This window comes from Callospermophilus lateralis, chromosome 5 (genome assembly GCF_048772815.1).
Source record: "Callospermophilus lateralis isolate mCalLat2 chromosome 5, mCalLat2.hap1, whole genome shotgun sequence".
NCBI lineage: Eukaryota > Metazoa > Chordata > Mammalia > Rodentia > Sciuridae > Callospermophilus > Callospermophilus lateralis.
In genome coordinates this window covers 52201606-52224395 of record NC_135309.1, presented here as the reverse complement: position 1 = coordinate 52224395, position 22790 = coordinate 52201606, and the positions used below count along the sequence as shown (strand labels likewise).

At 33.5% G+C, this 22790-nt stretch overlaps 1 protein-coding gene across 2 annotated transcripts in view; it reads right to left on the bottom strand.

Annotated features, from left to right (window-relative positions):
• Nucleotides 1–22790, bottom strand: part of Dmxl1 (Dmx like 1) — a 175997-nt gene that overhangs the window by 83073 nt on the left and 70134 nt on the right. For both annotated transcript variants that reach the window (XM_076856669.1, XM_076856670.1), the window contains exons 20-26: nt 17899–18068; nt 17303–17400; nt 16172–16337; nt 14946–15207; nt 11729–12810; nt 10826–11017; nt 8014–8090 (exon numbers count right to left, since the gene is read on the bottom strand). In XM_076856669.1, the coding sequence (XP_076712784.1) occupies nt 8014–8090; nt 10826–11017; nt 11729–12810; nt 14946–15207; nt 16172–16337; nt 17303–17400; nt 17899–18068 (2047 nt within the window). The remainder of the gene's footprint in view (nt 1–8013; nt 8091–10825; nt 11018–11728; nt 12811–14945; nt 15208–16171; nt 16338–17302; nt 17401–17898; nt 18069–22790) is intronic.

Genomic DNA, 22790 nt, shown 5'->3' with positions numbered 1-22790 from the left:
CATCCCCGGGATGCAAAGATGGTTCAACTTACGGAAATCAATAAATGTAATCCATCACATCAATAGATTTAAAGATAAGAACCATATGATCATCTCAATAGATGCAGAAAACGCATTTGACAAAATACAGCACCCCTTTATGTTCAAAACACTAGAAAAACTAGGGATATCAGGAACTTACCTCAACATTGTAAAAGCTATCTATGCTAAGCCTCAGGCCAGCACCATTCTAAACGGAGAAAAACTGAAGTTATTCCCTCTAAAATCTGGAACAAGAAAGGGATGCCCTCTTTCACCACTTCTATTCAAAATAGTTCTTAAAACACTGGCCAGAACAATTAGACAGATGAAAGAAATTGAAGGAATACTATAGGAAAAGAAGAACTTAAACTGGCACTATTTGTTGATGATATGATTCTATACCCAGAAGACCCAAAAACTCTACCAAGAAACTTCTAGAACTAGTAAATGAATTTAGCAAAGTGGCAGGATATAAAATCAACACCCATAAATCAAAAGCATTTCTGTATATCAGTAACAAATCCTCTGAAAAGGAAAAGAGGAAAACTACCCCATTCACAATATACTCAAAATAAAATAAAATAAAATAAAATACTTGGGAATCAACCTAACAAAAGAGGTGAAAGATCTTTACAATGAAAACTATAGAACCCTAAAGAGAGAAATAGAAGACCTTAGAACATGGAAAGATCTACCTTGCTCATGGATAGGCAGACTTAATATTATTAAAATGACCATACTACCAAAAGCACTGTAGAGATTCAATGCAATTCCAATCAAAATCCCAATGACATTCCTCACAGAAATAGAAAAAGCAATCATGAAATTCATCTGGAAAAATAAGAGACCAAGAATAGCTAAAGCAATTTTAAGCAGGAAGAGTGAAACAGGTGGTATTGCTATTACCAGACCTTAAACTACACTACAGAGCAATAGTAACAAAAACATCATGGTACTGGCACCAAAACAGGCTAGTAGACCAATGGTACAGAATAGAGGACACAGAGTGTAACCCACAAAATTACAACTACCTTATTTTAGAAAAAGGTGCCAAAATCATGCACTGGAGAAAGGATAGCATCTTCAACAAAGGGTGCTGGCAAAACTGGAAATCCATATGCAACAAAATGAAATTGAATCCCCATCTCTCACCATGCACAAAAGTTAATTCAAAATGGATCAAGGATCTAGGGATTAAACTAGAGAATCTGTATCTAATAGAAGAAAAAGTAGGCCCTAATCTCCATCACGTGGGCTAGGCTGCAACTTCTTTAATAAGACACCTATAGCACAAGAATTAAAACCAAGAATCAACAAATGGGATGAATTCAAACTAAAAAGTTTTTTCTCAGCAAAAGAAATAATATGTGAGGTGAATAGAGAGCATACATCCTGGGAACTAATTTTTACCCCTTAAACATCAGTAGAGCTCTAATCTCTAGGGTATATAAAGAGCTGAACAAGATAAGCACCCCACAAAAAAATCCAATCAATAAATGGGCCAAGGACCAGAACATACACTTCTCAGAAGAGGATATACAATCAATCAACAAATATATGAAAAAATGCTCATCATCTCTAGCAATCAGAGAAATACAAATTAAAACTACTCTAAGATACCATCTCATTCCAGTAAGAGTGGCAGCCATTGTGAAGACAAACAACAACAAGTGCTGGCGAGGATGCGGGGGGGGGGGGGGGGGTGGGAAAGGTAAACTCATACACTGCTGGTGGGACTGCAAATTGGTGCAGCCAATTTGGAAAGCAGTATGGAGATTCCTTGGAAAACTGGGAATGGATCCACCATTTGACCCAGCTATGCCTCTTCTCGAACTATACCCAAAGGACCTAAAAACAGCATATTACAGGGACACAGCCACATCAATGTTTATAGCAGCACAATTCACAACAGCTAAACTGTGGAGCCAACCTAAACGTCCTTCAGTGGATGAGCGGATAAAAAAAAAAAAAAAAAGTGGCATTTATACAAAATGGTATATTACTCAGCAATAAAAAAGAATAAGATCATGGCATTTTCAGGGAAATGGATGGCATTAGAGCAGATTATGCTAAGTGAAGTTAGCCAATCCCAAAAAAACAAATGTCTTCTATGGTATAAGGGGGATGACTCAAAATGGGGTTGGGAGGGAGACAAGGGAGGCAGATTACCCCTAGATAGGGAATAGGAGTGGGAGGGAAAGGGAGAGAGAAGGGGAATAGCATGGATGGTGAAAGGAGACCCTCATCATTATACAAAATACATATATGAAGATGTGAATTTTGTGTCAACATACCTTATATATAATCAGAGATGATAAATTATTGTATAATGATGTATTTAGAATTGTAATGCAAAAAATTAATAAATAAAGATTTCTGTTCTGCAAAAAAAAAAAAAAAAGAAAGAAAGAAAGAAACTTCTGGGATACTATCCAGTATACTATGAACATTCCAGAAGGAGAAGGAGAAGGAAAGAGACAGAAACCATTTTCAAAGAAATAATGGCAGAATATTTCCCAAGTCTGGGGAAAGAAATAGAGAGCCAATTCTAGGAACCAAAAAAGATGAATCCAAAGAGATGTATACCTCAATCTATCATAATCAAATTGCCAAAAAATTAAAGACAAAAAAATTATTGAAAGAAACAAGGGAAAAATGAATCATTATGTAGAAGGGAAGCCCTGTAAGACTACTAGTGGAATTCTTAGTAGAAATTTTGCAAGCTAGAAGGAAGTGGAATGATAAATATTTAAAATTCTGAAAGAAAAAGGCTGCTGGACAAGAATATTACAGACAGCAATCCTGTTTCAATAAAAAGATAAGACCCAAACCAATAAAATCAGAGATGAAAAAGACTGATACCAAAAATATACAAAAGAGGTTCATGAACAACTATGTCAATAAATTAGAAAATACAGAAGACATGGATAAATTCCTGGATATATACAACCAACCATGACTGAACTGTGAAGAAACAGAAAACTGAAGAGATCAATAATGAGTCAAAAGATTAAATCAATAATAAAAAGGCTCCTAAGAAAGAACTAGATAGCTTCATTGCTGAATTCTACCAAACTTTTAAAGAAGAACTAATACTAAGTTCTTCCCAAAACTATTTCAGAAACTGAAGGGAATATTTACTGGCCCTCATTCTTAAGGCCAGTATTACTCTTGACACTAAAAACGAGAGAGAGAGAGAGAGAGAGAGAGCGAGCGCGAGCGCGAGCGCAGACTAATATCACTGATGAACACAAATACAAAATATCCTTATCAACATACGAGCAAACTGAATCCAATATCACATCAGAAGGACTAGACATGTGACCAAGTGGGATTTACCCCAGGGATTCAAGGACAGTTCAATATATGCAAATCAATAAACATGATAAATCACATTAATAGAATCAAGGATTAAAACACATATGATCATCTCAACATATGCAGAAAATGCATTTGATAAAATTCAACATCCCTTCATGATAAAAATTCAAGAATTGGAACAAGAATGTCAATTTTTTTTCCTTTAAAAAAATTTTTTTTAATTTGTTTTAAATAGTTATACATGACAGTAGAATGCATTTATGAACTTTGATATATCATACATTGATGGGGTATAATTTTTCATTTTTTCTGATTGAACATGTTGTAGAATCACATAGGTCATTCAGTCATATATATACATAAAGTAATATGTCTGTTCCATTCTACTCTCCTTCCTATTCCCATATCCCTTCTCTTCCCCTCTCTTCACTCTTCCTACACCTAATCTAAGGCAACTCTATTCTTCCCTAGTGCCCTGCCCCCCATTGTAAATTAGCATCTGCATATCAAAGAAAACATTCAGCCTTTGGTTTTTTGGGACTGGCTTATTTCATTTAGCATGATATTCTCCAACTCCATCCATTTACTGGCAAATGCCATAATTTAATTCTTCTTTAAAGCTAAGTAATATTCCATTGAAAAAACATACTAGCAAACTGAATCCAATATCACATACACACATACACACACACACACACACACACACTCCCCACATTTTCTTTATCCATTCATCTACTGAAGGACACCTACGTTGGTTCCAGAGTTTAGCTATTGTGAATTGAGCTGCTATAAACATTGATGTGGCTGCATCACTTTAGTATGCTGACTTTAAGTAAAAAGAATGTCAATTTTTGCCACGTTTTTCAATATAGTACTGGAGTCCTAACCAAAGCAATTAAGTAAGAGGAAAAAATAAAGCACATCTTGGGCTGGGGTTGTAGTCAGTGGTAGAGCGCTTGCCCCACACACATGAGGCCCTAGGTTCTATCCTCAGCACCACGTAAAAACAAATAAATAAAAATAAAGATATGGTGTCCATCTACAACTAAAAAAGTGTTAAAAAAAAAAAAAAAGAAACAAAGCACATCTTAACTGGAAAGGAAGAATTTTAAAAATTCCTATTTGCATATATTATCATAAATATTGAAAGGCCCAAGGACTCCACCAAAAAACTGTTACAACTGATAAAATCCATAAAGTAGCAGAACATATAATCAACATATAAAAATCAGTAGTATTTCTACATGCCAAGAGTGAACTGAAAAAGAAAACAAATAGTTTAAAATAGCAACAAAAGAAAAAATTACATAGAAATAAACTTAATCAGAGAGGTAAAAGATTTCTTTCATGAGAACTGTAAAACACTTATGAAATATGATGAAAACACACAAAAAATGAAAAGATACTCCTGTTTGTGCATTGAAAGAACTGTTAAAATGTCCATAATAATCAAAGTGATCTAGAGATTCAATATAATTCATATCAAAATACCAAAATGATATTTACCACAGACACTAAAAACAGACTATTTGTATGGAATCATAAGAAACTTCAAGTAACCAAAGCAAATTTAAGCAAAAAGAACAAAACCAGGGGCTGGGATTATGGCTCAGTGGTAAAGTGCTCACCTAGCATGTGTGACACTGGGTTCAATTATTAGCATCACACATAAATAAATTAAATAAATCACACATAGACAACTGAAAAAAAAAAAGGTATTACAATACTTAACTTCAAATTATACTGTAGCCAAGTAAGGTGGTAGGCACTTATAGTACTGAAAACTAATTTGGAAGCTGAGATGGGAGAAATGTTTAACTAGAAAAGTGCTAGGGGGTGGATGGATATAATCAATACATGCTGAATATATGTATGAAAATATCACAGTGAATCCTGTTATTCTGTACAATAATGTCTTAACTAATTATGAACTAGGAGTATGGCTCAGTGGTAGAGCATCAACTTAGCACACACAAGGCCCTGGATTCAATATATAGCACAGAAAGCACAAACACATACACATACCCCAAAGCTAGAATAACCAAAACAGCATGGTAGAGGCATAAAATCTGACAAATAGACTAAAGGGAAAAAACAGAGAATACAGGCAAAGGCACCAAGTTCATATGCTGGGGAAAGGAGAGTCTCTAATAAATGGTAATGGAAAAACTTAATATATACATGCAGAAGAATAAAACTAGACCCCATCCCGTCCCCATCTCTCGTAATATACAAATCCCAACTTAAAATGGACTAAAAGCTTAAATGTAAAAATATTCAACTATGAAACACTAGAAGATAATAGGGAAATGCCTCAGGGTATTAGTCTGTGCAAAGACTTGGATAAGATCTCAAAAGGAGAGGCAGGAAAAGCAAAAATAGACAAACGTGATTATATCGAACTAAAAAGCTTTTGCACAGCAAAGAATACAATCAAGAATACAAAGAATACAAGAATACAAAGAATACAAGGTAAAGACAAAACCTGAAGAATGGAAGAAAATATTTGTAAACTATCCTCCTCACAAAGGACTAATATCCAGAATGTGAGGAACTCAGCAGTTCTTCAAAAAAAAAAAAAAAAAAAAAAAAAAAAAAATCAAATAATCCTATTACAAAATCAGAAATGATCTCAATAGATATTTCTCAAAAAAAGACAGATGCCCAACAAATATATATTTGAAAATGCTTACTAATGATCACCAGGGAAATACAAATCAAAACCACAATAAGATATTATATCACCCCCATTAGAATGACTTATTATCCAAAAGACAAAAAATGACAAATGCTGGTAACAATGTGGATAAAGAACTCTATTCATACATTGTAGTTGTGAATGTAAATTTGTACAGCCATTATGAAAAAAAGTATTGTGGTTCCTCAAAAAACTAAAAATTATAACTACCATATAATCCAGCAATCCTATATATAGTGGGTACATATCCAAAAGAAAGGAAAAGAAATCAGTACATTGAAGAAAGATCTGCACTCTGATGTTTACTGCAGCACTAATCACAATTGCTAAGAAGAAATCAAACAAAGTGTTCATCAACGGATGAATGGATTAAGAAAATGTGGTATACACACTTAACGTCAATTCATAAAAGGAAGGAAATCCTGCCATTTTGGCAACATGAATGAACCTTGAGGACTTTACGTCAAATGAAATAAGGCAGATACACAGAAAGGCAAATATTACTACAATGTTCTCTCTCGTATGTGGAAGCTAAAAGAGTTCATTTTGTAGAAGCAAAGAGTGGAACAGTGGTTACCAGAGGCTAGAAAAAGATAAGGGGAAGTACAGAGAAAGGCTGTTTAGTAGGTACAAAATTTCAGTTAGGTAGAGGAATAAGTTCTAGTGCTTTTTAGCACAGGGTGACTATAGCCAATAATTAATTATATGTTTCAAAATAGGGACAAACTGTCTTGTAGCTTTGAATTTTCTCACCAAAAAGAAATGATAAATGTTTTAAGTCACAGATATGCCATGTGCTGATTTGATTACTATACACAGTATATATAATATCAAAATATCACACATTACTGCACAAATATGTACAATAAGTACGCACAAATTAAAAAAAAAAATTTTTTAAACAGTGAGGGGGATCTCATGAGACCAGAAAGGAGACCTGTGGAACAGAGAAAGGGGACCAGGGGAGAGAGAAGGGAAGAGAAATGGGATGTACTGGGGAGTGAAATGACCCAGTTATATTGTTATATTATGTGCATGTGTGAATACATAATCACCAACCCTATTAGGTAAAATTATAATGCACCAACAAAATAAAAAATTTAAAAATTCTATGAGATCTTATGAATGAAAAACAGAACTTCTAAAATGTAATGTTTGACTAGTTAAAAGAGAGGACATTGCTGAAAAATGAATCAGTGTCTAGAAAATTAAGCTAAGATTTGCCCTAAACACACACACAGAGAGAGATAGAAAAAAAAAAAAGAACATATAAAAGTTAAAAGAAAATTAAGATGAACCCACAAGTTCTACTGTATAAAGAAAATAGAAGAGGGGTGAGACAATACCAAAAAAAAAAAAAAAATTATTTTTAGAATACTAGAAAAATCCTAAACATCAATTCTCATGTGCAATTTTTATTAATTACAAGTTAGTCCGTCCTTTTTTCTATGTTCCTTTGGTGTTTTACTATCAAATTGTAGTATTTATCTTTTAAGTATTAAATCATAATACGAATGATTTCTCAGTTTACATATTTGTCTTTGACTAAACTGACCTTAAAAATGCGCTTATCTAGGTTGGGGCTGCGGCTCAGTGGTAGAGCACTTGCCTAGCATGTGTAAGGCACTGGGTTCGATTCTCAGCACCACATATAAACAAATAAACTCCATTGACAACTAAAAAAATATTTTGAAAAAATGGTCTTATCTTTTTCATTTTTAAATTCTCAGCATGTATCACAAGGTCTAGCATAAGGCAGTGATAATTAATAGGTTAACAAGTTATATTGATAAGCATTCCCTTGAGATTTATTTGCCATAAAGACAAGCTAACTATTCACAATGAAAGAAAATATACTAAATGCTTTTTGCATTATTTAAACTGCCACATGTAATTCTAAAGTAATAATGTATCAAATATGAAACCTCATTGGTTACTGCAACAATTCTTAAATTTCACAAAAAGATATTTACCTGTAGTTATGACTACAACAAAGGCACTGATAAATACAAGCAGAAAGTGAGGCTGCTAAGGTGTGCATTACATATACCTGGAAAAAAAAACAAAGAAAATCACTTTAAGTATTAATATTTTTAAGTATAATCCTTTTCAAGACCTAATATAATTAGCATTTTCAAAAAGGTGAAAAAAGTTTTGCCTCTATAAACTATATTTTTTATAATACTCATTTCCAACTAAAGAAGTCTCACTACAAAAAATTTGCAGAAAAGAGCAGAATTTATAAAACAAAGCAATTCAAAGGCAGTAGAGTCAAACATTTGTTTTGAGGAAGACTCTAAACATGGCATGACGGGAAGTATAACAGTAGAATCAAAGATGAAGGAATAGTTAGGTAAGAAAGTAGACAAGAATATTAAGATTCTCTGATTATTATTTTTAAGTAGGTAAAAATGGGGAGTGAATAAAAACCTAATTGTTATTTTCTATTTCAACTATCAATAAGACCTGTGAAATAAATTTAAAATGTCACATTAAATGAAGATGTAAGACCAAATATAGGAGGCTGCAAAATGATCATAATGTTTTGTAGCTTCTCCAGTACAATATTGGATTCTTATTTCTTGATTCATTGAATCTGGGCTAGCCTTATGACTTGCTTTGACCAAGAAGACTCATTAGAAGTAAGATGCAAGTTCTGAATCTATGTCTCAATAGGCCCTGCAAATTCTACTCTTACTGCTTTTAAACCGCTACAACTCTCAGGTGAAAAAACCTAGGTAAGTTGAGCCATAAGGTACACAGACATTTGGTCAAACATTATTCTGGGTTTGTCTGTGTGCTTCCAGATGAGATAAATATCTTAATCAGTAGTCTGATTAAAGCATAGTGCTCTCCATAATATGGGTAGAGATCATCCTATCAACTAGAAGATCTGAAAAAAAAAAAAAAAAAAAAAAAAAAAACCCTAAATAAGAGGGAACTCCTCTTGCCTACTGCATTAAACTCAAAACTGAAATACCAGCTCTTCTTGTGTCTTGAACCCATTTGCTTTTAGACTGGCAATTATACTACAGATTTTCCTGGTTCTCAGACCTTCAAACTGGGACTCTCTTACTTGTGTCTGTCTCTCTTTCTTTCCTCTCCCCTACATAAACTATTGTAATTCTGTTTCTCTGGAGAACCTGGAGTAATGCACTAGACTTGCCTGAAGGAAGCTGAGACACAGAAAACTCAGATTCCTGCGTCAGCCCTGCCAACCACAAAAATGTCAATGTGGCCACTTCAGGTCATCCACAGTTGTCAACTCACCAGCTGCCTAGATGAATGAACAGTCCATAGATCAGCCTATCTGGGCCAAACCAGAATAACTGACAAGCCAACACATAGAACCATGAGAAAAAATAAATAAGAGCTTTTTAAAGCCATTAATGTTTCAAAGTCATTCTTGAGCAGCAAAAGCTACTTAAGGTAGCAAAAGATAATGTAGTGATACATAGCTATGCTATAATTAAACTGTATACATGTGTGCATGTGCACATGTGCACACGTGCATGATATTGGGGATCAAGCCCAAGTGTGCTCTACCAGTGAGCCAAATCCCCAGTCCTTTATATTTTCTATTTTGAGACACATTCTCACTAAGTTGCCAAGGGTGGCCTTGAACTTGCAATCTTCCTACCTTAGTTAGCCTCCTTAGCTGCTAAGAGTAAAGTTTGGCTAAAATGAACACAGTCTGACGGAACTTAAATTCCAAAACATGTAATAAGCATTACAGGCATTTATACTACAAAGCAGTAAAGGAAGAGAGGTGACAAAAATCAAATTATCAGAATTAAATTATTAAAGAGGGTCCATTAACAGGCAAGGAGAAAAATCAGATTTTTTTTTTTTTTTTTGGTGTGTGAGTATGTGTGCGCGCGCGTGCGTGTTGGGGATTGAACCCAGGGCTTTGTGCATGCAAGGCAAGCACTCTACCAACTGAGCTATATTCCCAGCCAAAAAGAAAATCAAATTGGTGTGACATTATAACCTTGGAGGTGGGCAAAAACCATATCATAGACTATGAGGTTAAAAAAAAAAAATCCAAGGAATATGCAGAGATAATCAAAATCAGCTCTATTCCAAAGGATTTCATATTTCAAGAGTAAATATGAAACATGAAGTGTGATATCCACAATGAATAAAGTGAAATAATGATGGATAAGAGGATACGATTAGTTATGCATTAGAATCACTGGAGGAATGTCTTAAAAATATACATATTCATGGGATTTTTCACAGACTGATTTAATGAGTTTGGAGTAAACGTAAGAACTCAATAAGCACTGCAGGTCATTCAGCTAACCTAGAGGAATGACGGGGCAAGACACTTCACCCCATTATCCTCAAAAAAAGTAATCCTTTAAAATTAACAAAGAAAAGCCTTACTTTCCATTAGTACTTTTATACCAAAATATTAAGTTTTTATCCTTCAAAAACAATCAGTATTTTGGCTAAATGTACTACTTAAAGAATTACATATCTACATGTGCACCTATTGCTCTCATCATAATGAAACTAACTAAAACTAAATAACTAGCATTTTGATTTCTTTTAAATATATTTAAAAGAAACTGAATATACTATTGGGTACAAGTAACATAATAAGCCTGATCTGCACCAGAAGTTTTCTTTCATAAGAATCAATATAAACTTGGTAACAAAAAAACTGCTATATCTAGTGTGATGTTCAAATTTTCTTTTTTTAAAAAATGATTAACATTTATCTTTCACTTTTAACATCACATATAGGTGAACTAAAAGTTTAAAATCAACCATACTTACTTTATTGCTTTGGCTGTCAGGATGAGGTGGTGAATCAAAGTTTATTATGGCATGTAGAATATCATGTGTCAGATTACTAAGGTGCAATAATGGATTGGCAACTACTGTTTTGGCACTGGCTGTACAAGCAAAGAGGAGAGGCACTGAGGTTTGCTCTGACGGAGGGCTAGGAAATAGTGGTTCTGATGTTTCCTTAAAAACAAAGAAGAAAAAAATGTTAAAACTATTAAAAAACTATTTCTAGTTTTAATTCATTATTTAGGTAATTCAGGAAATTCTTTGAAAAACTTCAAACAACTGAAAATTAAAATAATAACAGAATTTACAGAGTTAGAACTTGAGATGGTCAACATTCCAGCAATCATATTTAAAAAATGATGAAACAGCCAGGCACAATGGCACATGCCTGTAATCCCAGCAGCTGTGGAGGCTAAGACAGGAAGATTGCAAGTTCAAAGCCAACCTCAGCAATGATGAGGCGCTAAGCAACTCAGTGAGACTCTGTCTCTAAATAAAATACAAAATAGAGCTGGGGATGGGGCTCAGTGGTCGAGTACTCTGAGTTCAATCCCTGGTACTGAAAAAAAAAGAAAAAAGAAAAAAAAAAAGAGAAATGATGTCCCTTTGTAATAAAGAGGAGCTCATCACCTTACAAGATAGTCATGTAAAGACTCTTGAGTGTGAATTAAGCAAGTCATGAATAGCCCGATAGAGAATTGTCCTCCAATTGCAATATATTCATAGCTCTAAAATTCAAAATTTGGTGGGCTACAAAAAAAGGAGCATTCCTTAAAGCAACTATAATTAAGAAAAGCAACAGTTTTAGTATTCAAAACTAGAAAATACAACAACAAAAAAACTGTTTCAGAGGTGTCTATTTTTGACTGATTAGAAGTTACATACCTGTTGGGATTCTTGCAAAAGCAAAATCAGTTCCATTCTCACAGATGCAAGACCCCCACCATGGGAGCCATGAAGTATGCAATAACTAAGAAACATTCTCAACAGTGACTGGTATTTCAAAAGCCACTGTCTTTTTTCCTGAAAATTTTCTCTCAGTTGTTTCACTTTTATTTGATGATGCAAATCATCAGAATCTTCATTTAATCCGAATTCATCTCCATTGTTGTCAAATGCACTCTGTCGTTCTTTTGCATCAGAGCAAAAGTCACAAGTCCTCTGAAGAGCTATCACCTCTTTTTCAAGCCAGTGGTATAGCTGGTAACGCAATTTTCCACCATCTATTTCATAGCCAGTAGATAAAGTACGAAGTTCTACTGTGAGAATTTTTAAACATGCTCTAAATTTTAATTGAACAGCAATTATATCTTCTGATGGATTTAACACATCATTTTCATCTAGTGTGCTGAAAGATTCTGTGTAATTACTTAGTTCATCTAATTTTTTATCTATTTTTCTCTGTAGAGGTTTTAGTTCTTTCAATGAAATAGGAAGATCCTCATTTTCTTCATCATTTTCACTATCCCATTTTAACTCTAAAGAGTCATCTTGAAACATGACACTTGGTTGGCTCCAGTCAAAAGAGAGAGTGGAGTTTGATTGTTTCTCCGAGGAACCCTCAGAAGAAGATTCAAAACCATTCATCAGTGATTGTGACCAATCAACAGCTGAAGACTTATCTTCCTTTGTATTCAATTTTAATGGAGAAGAATCTTTACTAGTATCAAGAAAACTAGATGCTCTACAAAGAGGTTTTGTTTTCTTGATGACTTTTGGCATCTTTGATAATACTTCCAAAGCCAACATAGGACAGCCAGCATTTAGATGAGCACTAGCAGTAGTGAAAAATAATCTTCTTTCACTTAAATTAATTGTTCCTGCCAGTTCACTTTTTCCTGTTAAACCCATGTGTGTGGAAAACGTATCAGATGATCCAAAATGACGTCTCAGCAAAAGAGGATGTGTTCTCAGATAATTGTAGAAATTAAAAACTGTAGGATTACAGGCTGACATCATTACTTGATCTGAAAGTAAATTCATTTCATGAATCAAGAAAAGTTCCTTAAGATCTCAATGGGGGTATTTATATCATTGTCCCTTTTCTCTACCATGGAACCTTTACCTGACCTTTACACCAATTTTTATTAATTGACCGCACAAATCCATGGCATTGAATAAACAAGAACACAAATGTAATAAAAATGTTCTAAAAACAGTAGAAAAACAAAAGTTATGCTGATTTCCCACTAAAACAAACCTCTTCAGGTAACATTTAGTTCTTTTTCTCCTGTTGCCCTAGACATACCTCCTCAGTCTGATTTGCTAGTCCTGCTCATCTTCTCTACCTTTCAATGATGAGCACCTTAGGGTTCAGTTCTTGATCTCTTTATTTTACTCCTTGAGTTGAACTCACATATTCCCATGGCTTTAAATACCTTCTATATGCTGATAATATGCACATCTCTATATCTAGTCCCAACTTCACCCTGAATATCTAAATTCCTATCTAACTTCTAAGGTCTACATTCTATTTCCACTTAGATTTATACAATCTTGCCTCAGAACCTATTCTATTTTAACATGCCATATGCACAAATCACTTTTTTCCTTGTTTGCTGTATAGGGGATTAAACCCAGAGCTTGTAGATGCCAGGTAAGCACTCTATCAATGAACAACCTCCTCAGATCTTTTGATTTGTTGAGACAGGGTGTCATTAAGGGTCTCACCATGTTGCCCAGGCTAGCCTCAAATTTGTGATCCTAAGCCTAAGCCTCCTGAGCAGCTGGGATTACAAGTGGGCACCAGTGGGCCCAGCTGGCACAAATTATTTTTTACCTAGATATTCTCTGTCCAAAGTTCATCTTATTAGAGAAGGCTTCTTGATAGAAAACACTTCCTCATATTATTTATCTACTGCTCAACCTACTGTTCAATCTAAGAAGCCAGAAATTAGCCTTGATTTCTAATTCCTTCACATTTTAAATCCAATCCACTCTTGGCTAGCCAAACTTAAAATATCCCAAATCCAAATACTTATCTCTGCCTCTACCCCAATCACCCTGGCCCATGCCACTATTATCTTTTGTGTTTTCTTCCAGAAGAATACAAGGTTAACTGGTTTTAAAAGCATCAAAACATATATACATACCTATGTGTTTGTGTGTATAATTTATACAAGTATAAATGTAGGAACAAGAAAATGACTTATTATTTTTCCCCTTCAATACAAAGAGGCCAGTTTGAAAATCTTTAGTTCATGATTTATTTATTGTTGTATATTTTGTTTATATTCAAACTGTATCCTCTGTTCACATGTTTATTTTCTAATGATACCTCACAGACTGAACTTAAAGGCATCTCCTGGCATCCATAAACATTAAAGCTTTGAATTCAAAAAACAAGAAAATTTTTAGCTTAAATGGTGGCTAGGAGACTTGAACAACTAAGTCTCATGGCTTCCTCATAGGTTTATAAGGTGATATTTCCTGATTAAATGATGCCACACAGGAAGTGATGAACTAGAAGCTTTTCTAGTTAGTATTCCAAATGACATGTCACCTACTGTACCAGCTACCAGACACAATTCAATCCTGGAAAAATATTCACAAAGTAAAGCCCATCATTTTATATGAATTTACATAAAGAATTCCATTTTATACTAGCCTCCAAGAAAGCTTTAGCAAAAAAAATTTCTACAAAAGTCCAAAGTAGAGGTCCAAAGGATACACTTAAAAGGCCCTCTACATTACTTATCTCATGAACAAGATAGTGACCGGCTTAAGACCTTCTAATCACATCACTTAAGTAAACTTTGTTTATGTGAATACATCTTTTACCATAATTCACAAAACACCATAAATTCAACTTATTATAAAACTGGCTTTACATTCAAAAGTATTTATATTCAAGTGTTGATAATATATTTGTGTTCAATAAATCCATTTCATAAAAATATAAAATCCAATGTTCTTGGTTTTCAAAGGACATATCTTTCTGAAAAGAAAAACTATACATATAATCCTATGTCCCAAAGTAAATCATAAAGTCATAATGCCCATAAATTTGTTTTCTACTACCCTTCGTGCCCAACAGTGGTCTACACAGTCAGCAAATACTAATAATACTTGTAATTGTTAACCTCTTAAAAGTATGACTTACCATCATCCTCTCTGATAGGTTGTTTTATTAATGTTTCCAAAGCACCACTATAATCTTCCAAAATCCAATATGCCATACTCCGTAGAAAAGGATCATAATGCATATTTATATGCAAAGAACTGAATTCATTGATGGGAGAATCAATTCCCAAAACCTTTTTACGTAAAATAGATTTATATGTTGCAGATATATCAAATTCAGATTCATAGAGTCTTGCTATTACAAGAGCCAACTGAATATCATTCAATTTTTCAAGACATACCTTTAAAAAGAGAAATACTATTTATGAATAAGCATGGGCACCTTTCATTTTAGGATAAACTCAACTTTCTAACAACTAGAAAAACACAAGGCTTTATTAATCTCCAAAATTACCAAAGAAGGAAAAGAAGAAACAAAACATATATTGCCTGTTTTAACAAATCCACTTGATAAGAATTATGTTAGTATTTCAAAATCTATTGGCTATTACTAAATACTTATTTGCAAAAAGATTTAGCTGAATGAGGAAATAGCAAATAATTCTAAACAATGTCAATGCAAGTCATATATTTTATAAATTTACTCTCAAGAGTATATTCTCTATTCACCCCAGCAGAGTACAGCATTTCCAAATTAAAAAGTTGTCTTGATTCCTGTATGAGACTCTGAGCCAAAGGATACTTTGAGACAGAAATGGCAAATCTTTTCATAATTTTTTAAGGTTTACAGAGAACTAATCACTGAAGAACTTTCTAAGGTTCATCAACTAAGACAGAGTCAGATAAACATTTAAATGTTTAAAGTGAGAAAAGAGATCTTTTGTTTACCTGTTCATGTTTTAGGAGTCCACATAAACTATTTATCCTACTAACCAACCAATGCAAGCTGGTTTATCCTAATTCTGTATAAATACTATTCAATCTAAGTGACAAAATTTTTAAAGCCACTATTAAAGATTATCAGTTACTTCAGGTACTTAGGTTTGGGTTGTTATCTACTAAAGCTGAAATTATAATATAAAAATTTAAGATCCATATAAAGACGGGCTGGGGTTGTGGCTCAGTGGTAGAGTGCTTGCCTGGCATGTGTGTGGCACTGGGTTTGATCCTCAGTACCACACAAAAATAAATAAATAAAATAAAGGTATTGTGTCGGTCTGCATCTAAAAAATATTTTTAAAAAATCTAGATAAAGAGCTTAGAAGGATGATAATGCAATTTTTTAAAAAAAGTTTTATTCATTACCTCAATTGCATCTCTGAGGCAACCAGCTAAAAGAAAAAATGCTGCAGAATGTTCAAATCTTTGTTTGCCTAGCAAAGAAAAGGCATTCTTTAAAGCTGCTTTACGCCACCTCTCCTCTTCGAAATTGTGTCCAAAAAACTGCGTCATCCTGGTGTCTTTTTGAGATCTATAAAGGAAAGGAAAGTAGGTAAATCTTGGAATATAATGTTTCTACATCCGTACAATCTTCTAAAGTTAGGACTTAAAAGTTAGAACTTGATAGAAACATTGGCCAGTTCATAAATTACTATGTATCTGCTTTACCTAGTGAAAAAAGAATACTTTTCCATCCATATCTCTGAGATTACTTAAAATTTTTCTTTCAAATTACAAAGAACATTGCATTAGCAGCATATAAAAATTATTAAATTAAGGCAAAATAATAATTATGTAAGCATTTATATTTATATAAAATAATATTAACTTCTGTGCTACTTTAGCATTTAAACCTCATCAATAACCTCTTCCTCTTGTCCATCAAAGAATGACTTTGGTGATCAAACTCTTTAACAAATTTCCCCTACTGAAAACAATCCTGAAAGACCAGTCTCTCAGAAATGGATTTGACATTATGGTTTTCTCCCAAATGTTGTCATGCAAATCACTTGGAACAAAATCCAAAACAAATGGTGAACTATTTATGGTAATCTCCCCCTGCTGTGAAGAAGTGAAAGAGAAAATTCTAAATGAATTCAGCTTGGAATAAGATGAGCACCCAAAGGAGGGAGGCAGTTTTAATGGATCTACTATCCCGTGAGAACTCAATGAGGCAGACAGCAGATGCTTGTTCCAGACTCCACCAATTCATCATCTTCCCCACACCAAATGCAAGTTGTTGGCTTTTGTATCATAGAAGCAGCTTGAGAAGTTCTTAAAATAAGAAAAAATACATTTCTGGACTGATAAATCCCAAAACAAACAAATGTGACCTGATCAGGTTTCTCCCACTTGCAGAGAACACCTAAGATTTTTTCCTTTGAAATATCTTCCTAAACACAAAAATAATTAAAAATCTACATGAATCAACATCAACAATAACAAATATTACTTTATGCATTTACTCCTAATGAAGTTTTTTTTTCTTTTCCTTACCTATATAAGCCCCAAATCACAGCTTTCTTTTTCATTGCAAGGTAAAAAATGGCAGCATCTAAAGGATCATTTTTTCTATAAAAGGCTGCTTTGGCTACCTATAATAAGAAAAATATTGTTCAAACTTTCACAGAAATAGGTTGTAAGTCAACAAATAATTGCCTTCACATATTAGACTGGAATATGTTATCTATTTCAATGTTAAATAAATCTTTTTAATATATGCTATGAATATATGTGTATACATACAAACAAATAAAAGTAACTTATGATACTGAAGGATACAAAGGGGAGGTAACAGGACTACTTCCTTTTATTACAAGCTCTTCTGTACTATTTTATTTTTCTAAACATGTACTATTTTGTACAAGTCAGAAATATACCACTAAACAAATGTGTCAACTAGAATTTTAGGAATTAAAATATAAATTTTTAAAAATTATATTAACATTTTGAAAAATAAGGACTATTTCAAAGTATGCTGTTGCTCTCAAAACCAAAGGGAATAATTGAGAGCAGAGAAAATATGGACTGTCATTTAAACAAACATCCAAAATAAATCAATTTATTTTTATACCAAAACAAAACATGCTTACTTTTTCTATGCATTTGCGTAAGATGCGGGTATTCCGGACCCACCATCCCACACCCATTGCTCTTAGTTCAGACCACGTGGGATCATCTTTCTGCATTGCTGGCAACATGTTCAACAGTTCTTCTTCTGCTACTGAGTGAAATGCCCAAGCAAAATGACTAGTAGACAGGCCTGAAGAAATGTCAAAAATGTTTATAAGAAACATGAATATGATATAAAACGATTACCAGAAATGTGTATTCCATATTTGCAGTAAAAATGCATAAGTTTTTATGAGATTCACAACTATACTTAAATCTTTAAGAGTGCTAGAAGTTGAGTAATTTATTATTTTTGGTTTTCCAAACAACTGTGGCACTCCAATGAGCATATATTTTGTACATATTTTTTTTTTAAAAAACACAATAGATATTTATGGCAAATGCCACTTGCCATTGTGCTACAGTATTTTCATTCTCTAGCAATTACCCATGATCCTTTTTAGACAATGAGAAACACTTTAAGCAGTATTCTATATTGGTATGCTTCCCTCCTCAAAGCTGCTTCTTACTTTCCTCTGGTCAACATTTGTTTTATGGACTTGATTCCTTAGAATCAAAAGATATTAAGTAAATAGTATAGCTTAGTGAACTAAGCACAGCACTGCACAGACTCCAGAATTTAATGCATACATTAAATTCCAGTTTTACCACTCACTAAATATATAAATGTGGGCAAGTCATTGAGTTTCTTCCTGTCTCAGTTTCTTCATTTATCTATAAAATGGGACTAATCATGGAACTATCATATTACATTGCTTTAAAGATTAAATAAAATAATATAGCTAAAGAACTCAGAATACAATTTGGCCCATAACAGTAACACTCCTATGTTCATAGCACCATTACTCACAATAGACAAAATGTGGCACCAACATAAATACTCGTGAACAACAGATGAATGGATTTTAAAATGTGGCTTATATCCGTAATGAAATACTACTCAGCCTCAAAAAGGAAATTTCTGCAATATGTAACAACATGGTTGAACCCTGAGGACATAATGCTAAGTGAAATAAAGTACCCACAGAAACAAATATATTTCATGAGTCCACTTTGCTGAGGTATCTGACATGGTCAAATTCATAAAATCAAAGAGAGGAGTGATGGTTATCAGAGGCTGGGAAGAGGGAAATGTGCAATTACAATTCAAGAATCCTCAAGTTCTGTCAAACAAAATGAATAAATCTAGAGTTCTGCTACACAAAATTGTACCTATAGTCAACAATAATGTATTGTTTGTTTATAAATTTGTTAGGAGAGATCACATGTTGTGTTCTTACCACAAGAAAAAAAAAGAATACCTTTGCCACAAAATCAAGGGGGGGAAAAAAAGATGATAATATAGGCAGAGAAGTAGAGAGAAAGACAAACAGATATTGACTCTAACAAAACCAAAAGGAAAAGCTAAAAATGAAAATAGAAATTAAGGATGTCTTTGACAGGCTCATCAACAGACTCAACAAAGTCAAGGAAAGAACATGTAAGCCTACAGTAGAACAACAGAATTTTCTCAAACTGAAATGGAAAGAAAAAATTCAATGAATGAAATCAGAACAGGGCATCAAGAACTGTAGGCTAATTGCAAAAGTCCTACCATAACTATAATTGAACTAGTAGGATAAACAAGAGAGAAGGAGATGAAATTTTTCAAGTTGTAACCGCTTAGAACATTCCCAAATTAATCACAGATTATTCAGAAAGCAATGAACAGGTTGTATTATCCCAAATACCAAATACACCTATACATATTACAGAAAACCAAAAACAAAAGAAGAATTTCAACAAGAGCTAAAACACAAATAAAAAAACAATAACCGCTTTACCCATAGAGGAACAAGGGTAAGGTTTACAGTAGATTTCCCTTTGGAAAGGATATGAACAAGAGAACTGAGTGAAATATTTAAAGTGTTGAGAGGAAAAAAAAAAAAACTATCAAACCAGAATTCTAAAGTCAGGTAAATTATCCTTCAAAGTTCAATGAGTTAATAAAGACTTTCTCAAGGGTAACAGTGAGGGGGAATACAATCAAAACATGTAATGTCACATATGTCATAATAAAATCAGTTATTTTGTACAATTAATATGTACTAATAATTATAATAAAAAGGGCTGCGGTTGTGGCTCAGTGACAGAGCACTTGCCTACCATGTATGAGGTTCTGGGTTGAATCATCATTACATAAAATAAATAAAGGTATTTGTGTCCATCCACAAAAAAAAAAAAAAAACAAAAAAACCTTTTTTAAAAAATTTTTTCTATTTAGTTATACATGACAGAATACATTTTGACACACTGTACACAAATAGAGCACAATTTCTCATTCCTCTTGCTGAATACGGTGCAGAGTCACACCAATGGTATAATCATACATGTATAAAGGGTAATAATGTCTGTCTCATTCCACCATCCTTCCCATACCTATACCCCCTCCTCCCCCCTCACTCCCCTCCACAAAATCCAAAGTTCCTTCATTCTTCCCTACTCCTGTCTCATTATGAATTAGCATCCACTTATCAGAGAAAACAATGGGCCTTTGGGTTTTTGGGGTTTGGCTTATTTCACTTAGCATGACAGTCTCCAGTTCCATCCATTTACCATAATTTCATTTTTCTTTAGAGATGAGTAGTATTCCATTGTGTATACATACCATATTTTCTTTATCCATTCATCTCTTGAAGGGGACCTAGGCTGGTTTCATAGTTTAGGTATTGTGAATTGAGCTGCTATAAACATTGATGTGGCTGTGTCCCTGTAGTGTGCTGATTTTAAGTCCTTTGGGTATAAACCAAGGAGTGGGATAACTGGGTCAAATGGTGGTTCCATTCCAAGATTTCTGAGGAATCTCCATACTGCTTTCCTGAGTGGTTTACCAATTTGCAGTCTCACCATTAATGTATGATTATACCTTTTCCCCCACATCTTCTTCAAGACTTATTGTTGGTTGCATTCTTTTTTTTTTTTTTTACTTAACTACTAGGCGCTATTTTTTTATTCTAATTTGTTATAGATATGACAGCAGAATGCATTACAATTCATACTGCACATATAGAGCACAATTTTTCATATCACTGGTTGTACAAAGCTTGTATTCTTGATAATTGCCATTCTGACTAGAGTGAGATGAAATCTCAGTGTAGTTTTGATCTGCATTTCTCTCATCACTAGAGATCATGAGCATTTTCTCATATATTTGTTGATGGATTGTATTTCTTCTTCTGTGAAGTGTCTGTTCAGTTCCTTACCCCATCTATTGACTAGTTCTTTTTTTTTTTTTTTTTGGTGTTAAGTTTTTTGAGTTCTTTATATATCCTGGAGATTACTGCTCTATCTGAGGTGCATGTGCTAAAGATTTTCTCCCATTCCATAGGCTTTTACTTCATGTTATTCATTGTTTGTTTCCTTTGCTGAGAAGAAGTTTTTTTAGTTTGAATCTATCCCATTTAACGATTCTTGATTTTACTTCTTGCTCTTTAGGAATCTGGTTAAACAAGTCAGGTCTTAAGTCAACAAGGTGGAGACTTGGTCCTACTTTTTCATCTATAAGGCACAGGGTCTCTGTTCTAGTGCCTAAATCTTTGATCCACTTTGAGTTGAATTTTTTAAAATATTTTTTTAGTTGCCAATAGATTTTATTTATTTATATGCAGTGCTGAGAATTGAACCCAGTGCCTCAAATATGCTAGGCAAGCTCTCTATCACTGAGCTACAACCCCAGCTTTGACTTGATTTTTGTGCAGGGTAAGAGAGGTTTAATTTCATTTTGTTACATACGGATTTCCAGTTTTCTCAGCACCACTTGTTGAACAGCCTATCTTTCTCCAAGGTATGTTTTTGGTGCCTTTGTCTAGTATGAGATAACTGTATTTATGTGGGTTTGTTTCTGTGTCTTCTATTCTGTACTACTGGTCTACATGTCTGTTTTGGTGCCAATACTATGCTGTTTTTGTTACTATAACTCTATAGTATAGTTTAAGGTCTGGTATCGTGATGCCTCCTGCTTCACTCTTCTTGCTAAGGACTGCTTTGTCTATTCTGGGTCTCTTATTTTTCCAGATGAATTTCATGACTGCTTTTTCTAGTTCTGTGAAGAATGTCAATGAGATTTTAATAGGAATTGCATTAAATCTGTATAAGACTTTTAGTAGTATGGCCATTTTGACAATATTAATTCTGCCTATACAAGAGTGTGGGAGATCATTCCATCTTCTAAGGTGTTCTTCAATTTGTTTCTTTAGTGTTGTAGTTTCCATTATAGACATCTTTCACCTCTTTTGTTATGTTGATTCCCAAGTGTTGTTTTTTCTTGAGGCTATTGTGAATAGAATAGTTTTCCTAATTTCTCTTGCAGTGGATTCAAAAAAATTTTAAAAAAATAATAATTATAATAAAAATTTTTTCTCAAACACACTGATGAAATCATTGCTCATAAGTATGCTCTACAAAAAAATCTTAAAAGATGCTCTTCAGGGCTGGGGTTGTGGCTCAGTGGCACAGCGCTTGCCTTGCACATGTGACGCACTGGGTTTGATCCTCAGCACCACATAAAAATATTGTGTCCATGTATAACCAAGAAAAAAAAAAAGGTGCTCTTCAGAAGAAGGAAAATGATATAGGTCAGAAACTTGGTTCTACATTAAAAAAAAAAAACAAGCAATAGAAGAGGATTAAGAAAACATTAAGTAAAAATTTATTTTTTTAATAAGAATATATTTGATTATTCACGCACATGTGCATATTTTATGTACATGCATATGCTTATGTGTAAGTGAAATTACTGGCAGTTATGATTCAACAGATAAGAGAAAAAATAACAATTTTGTTGTTATAAGGTACTCATATTATCCATGAAAAA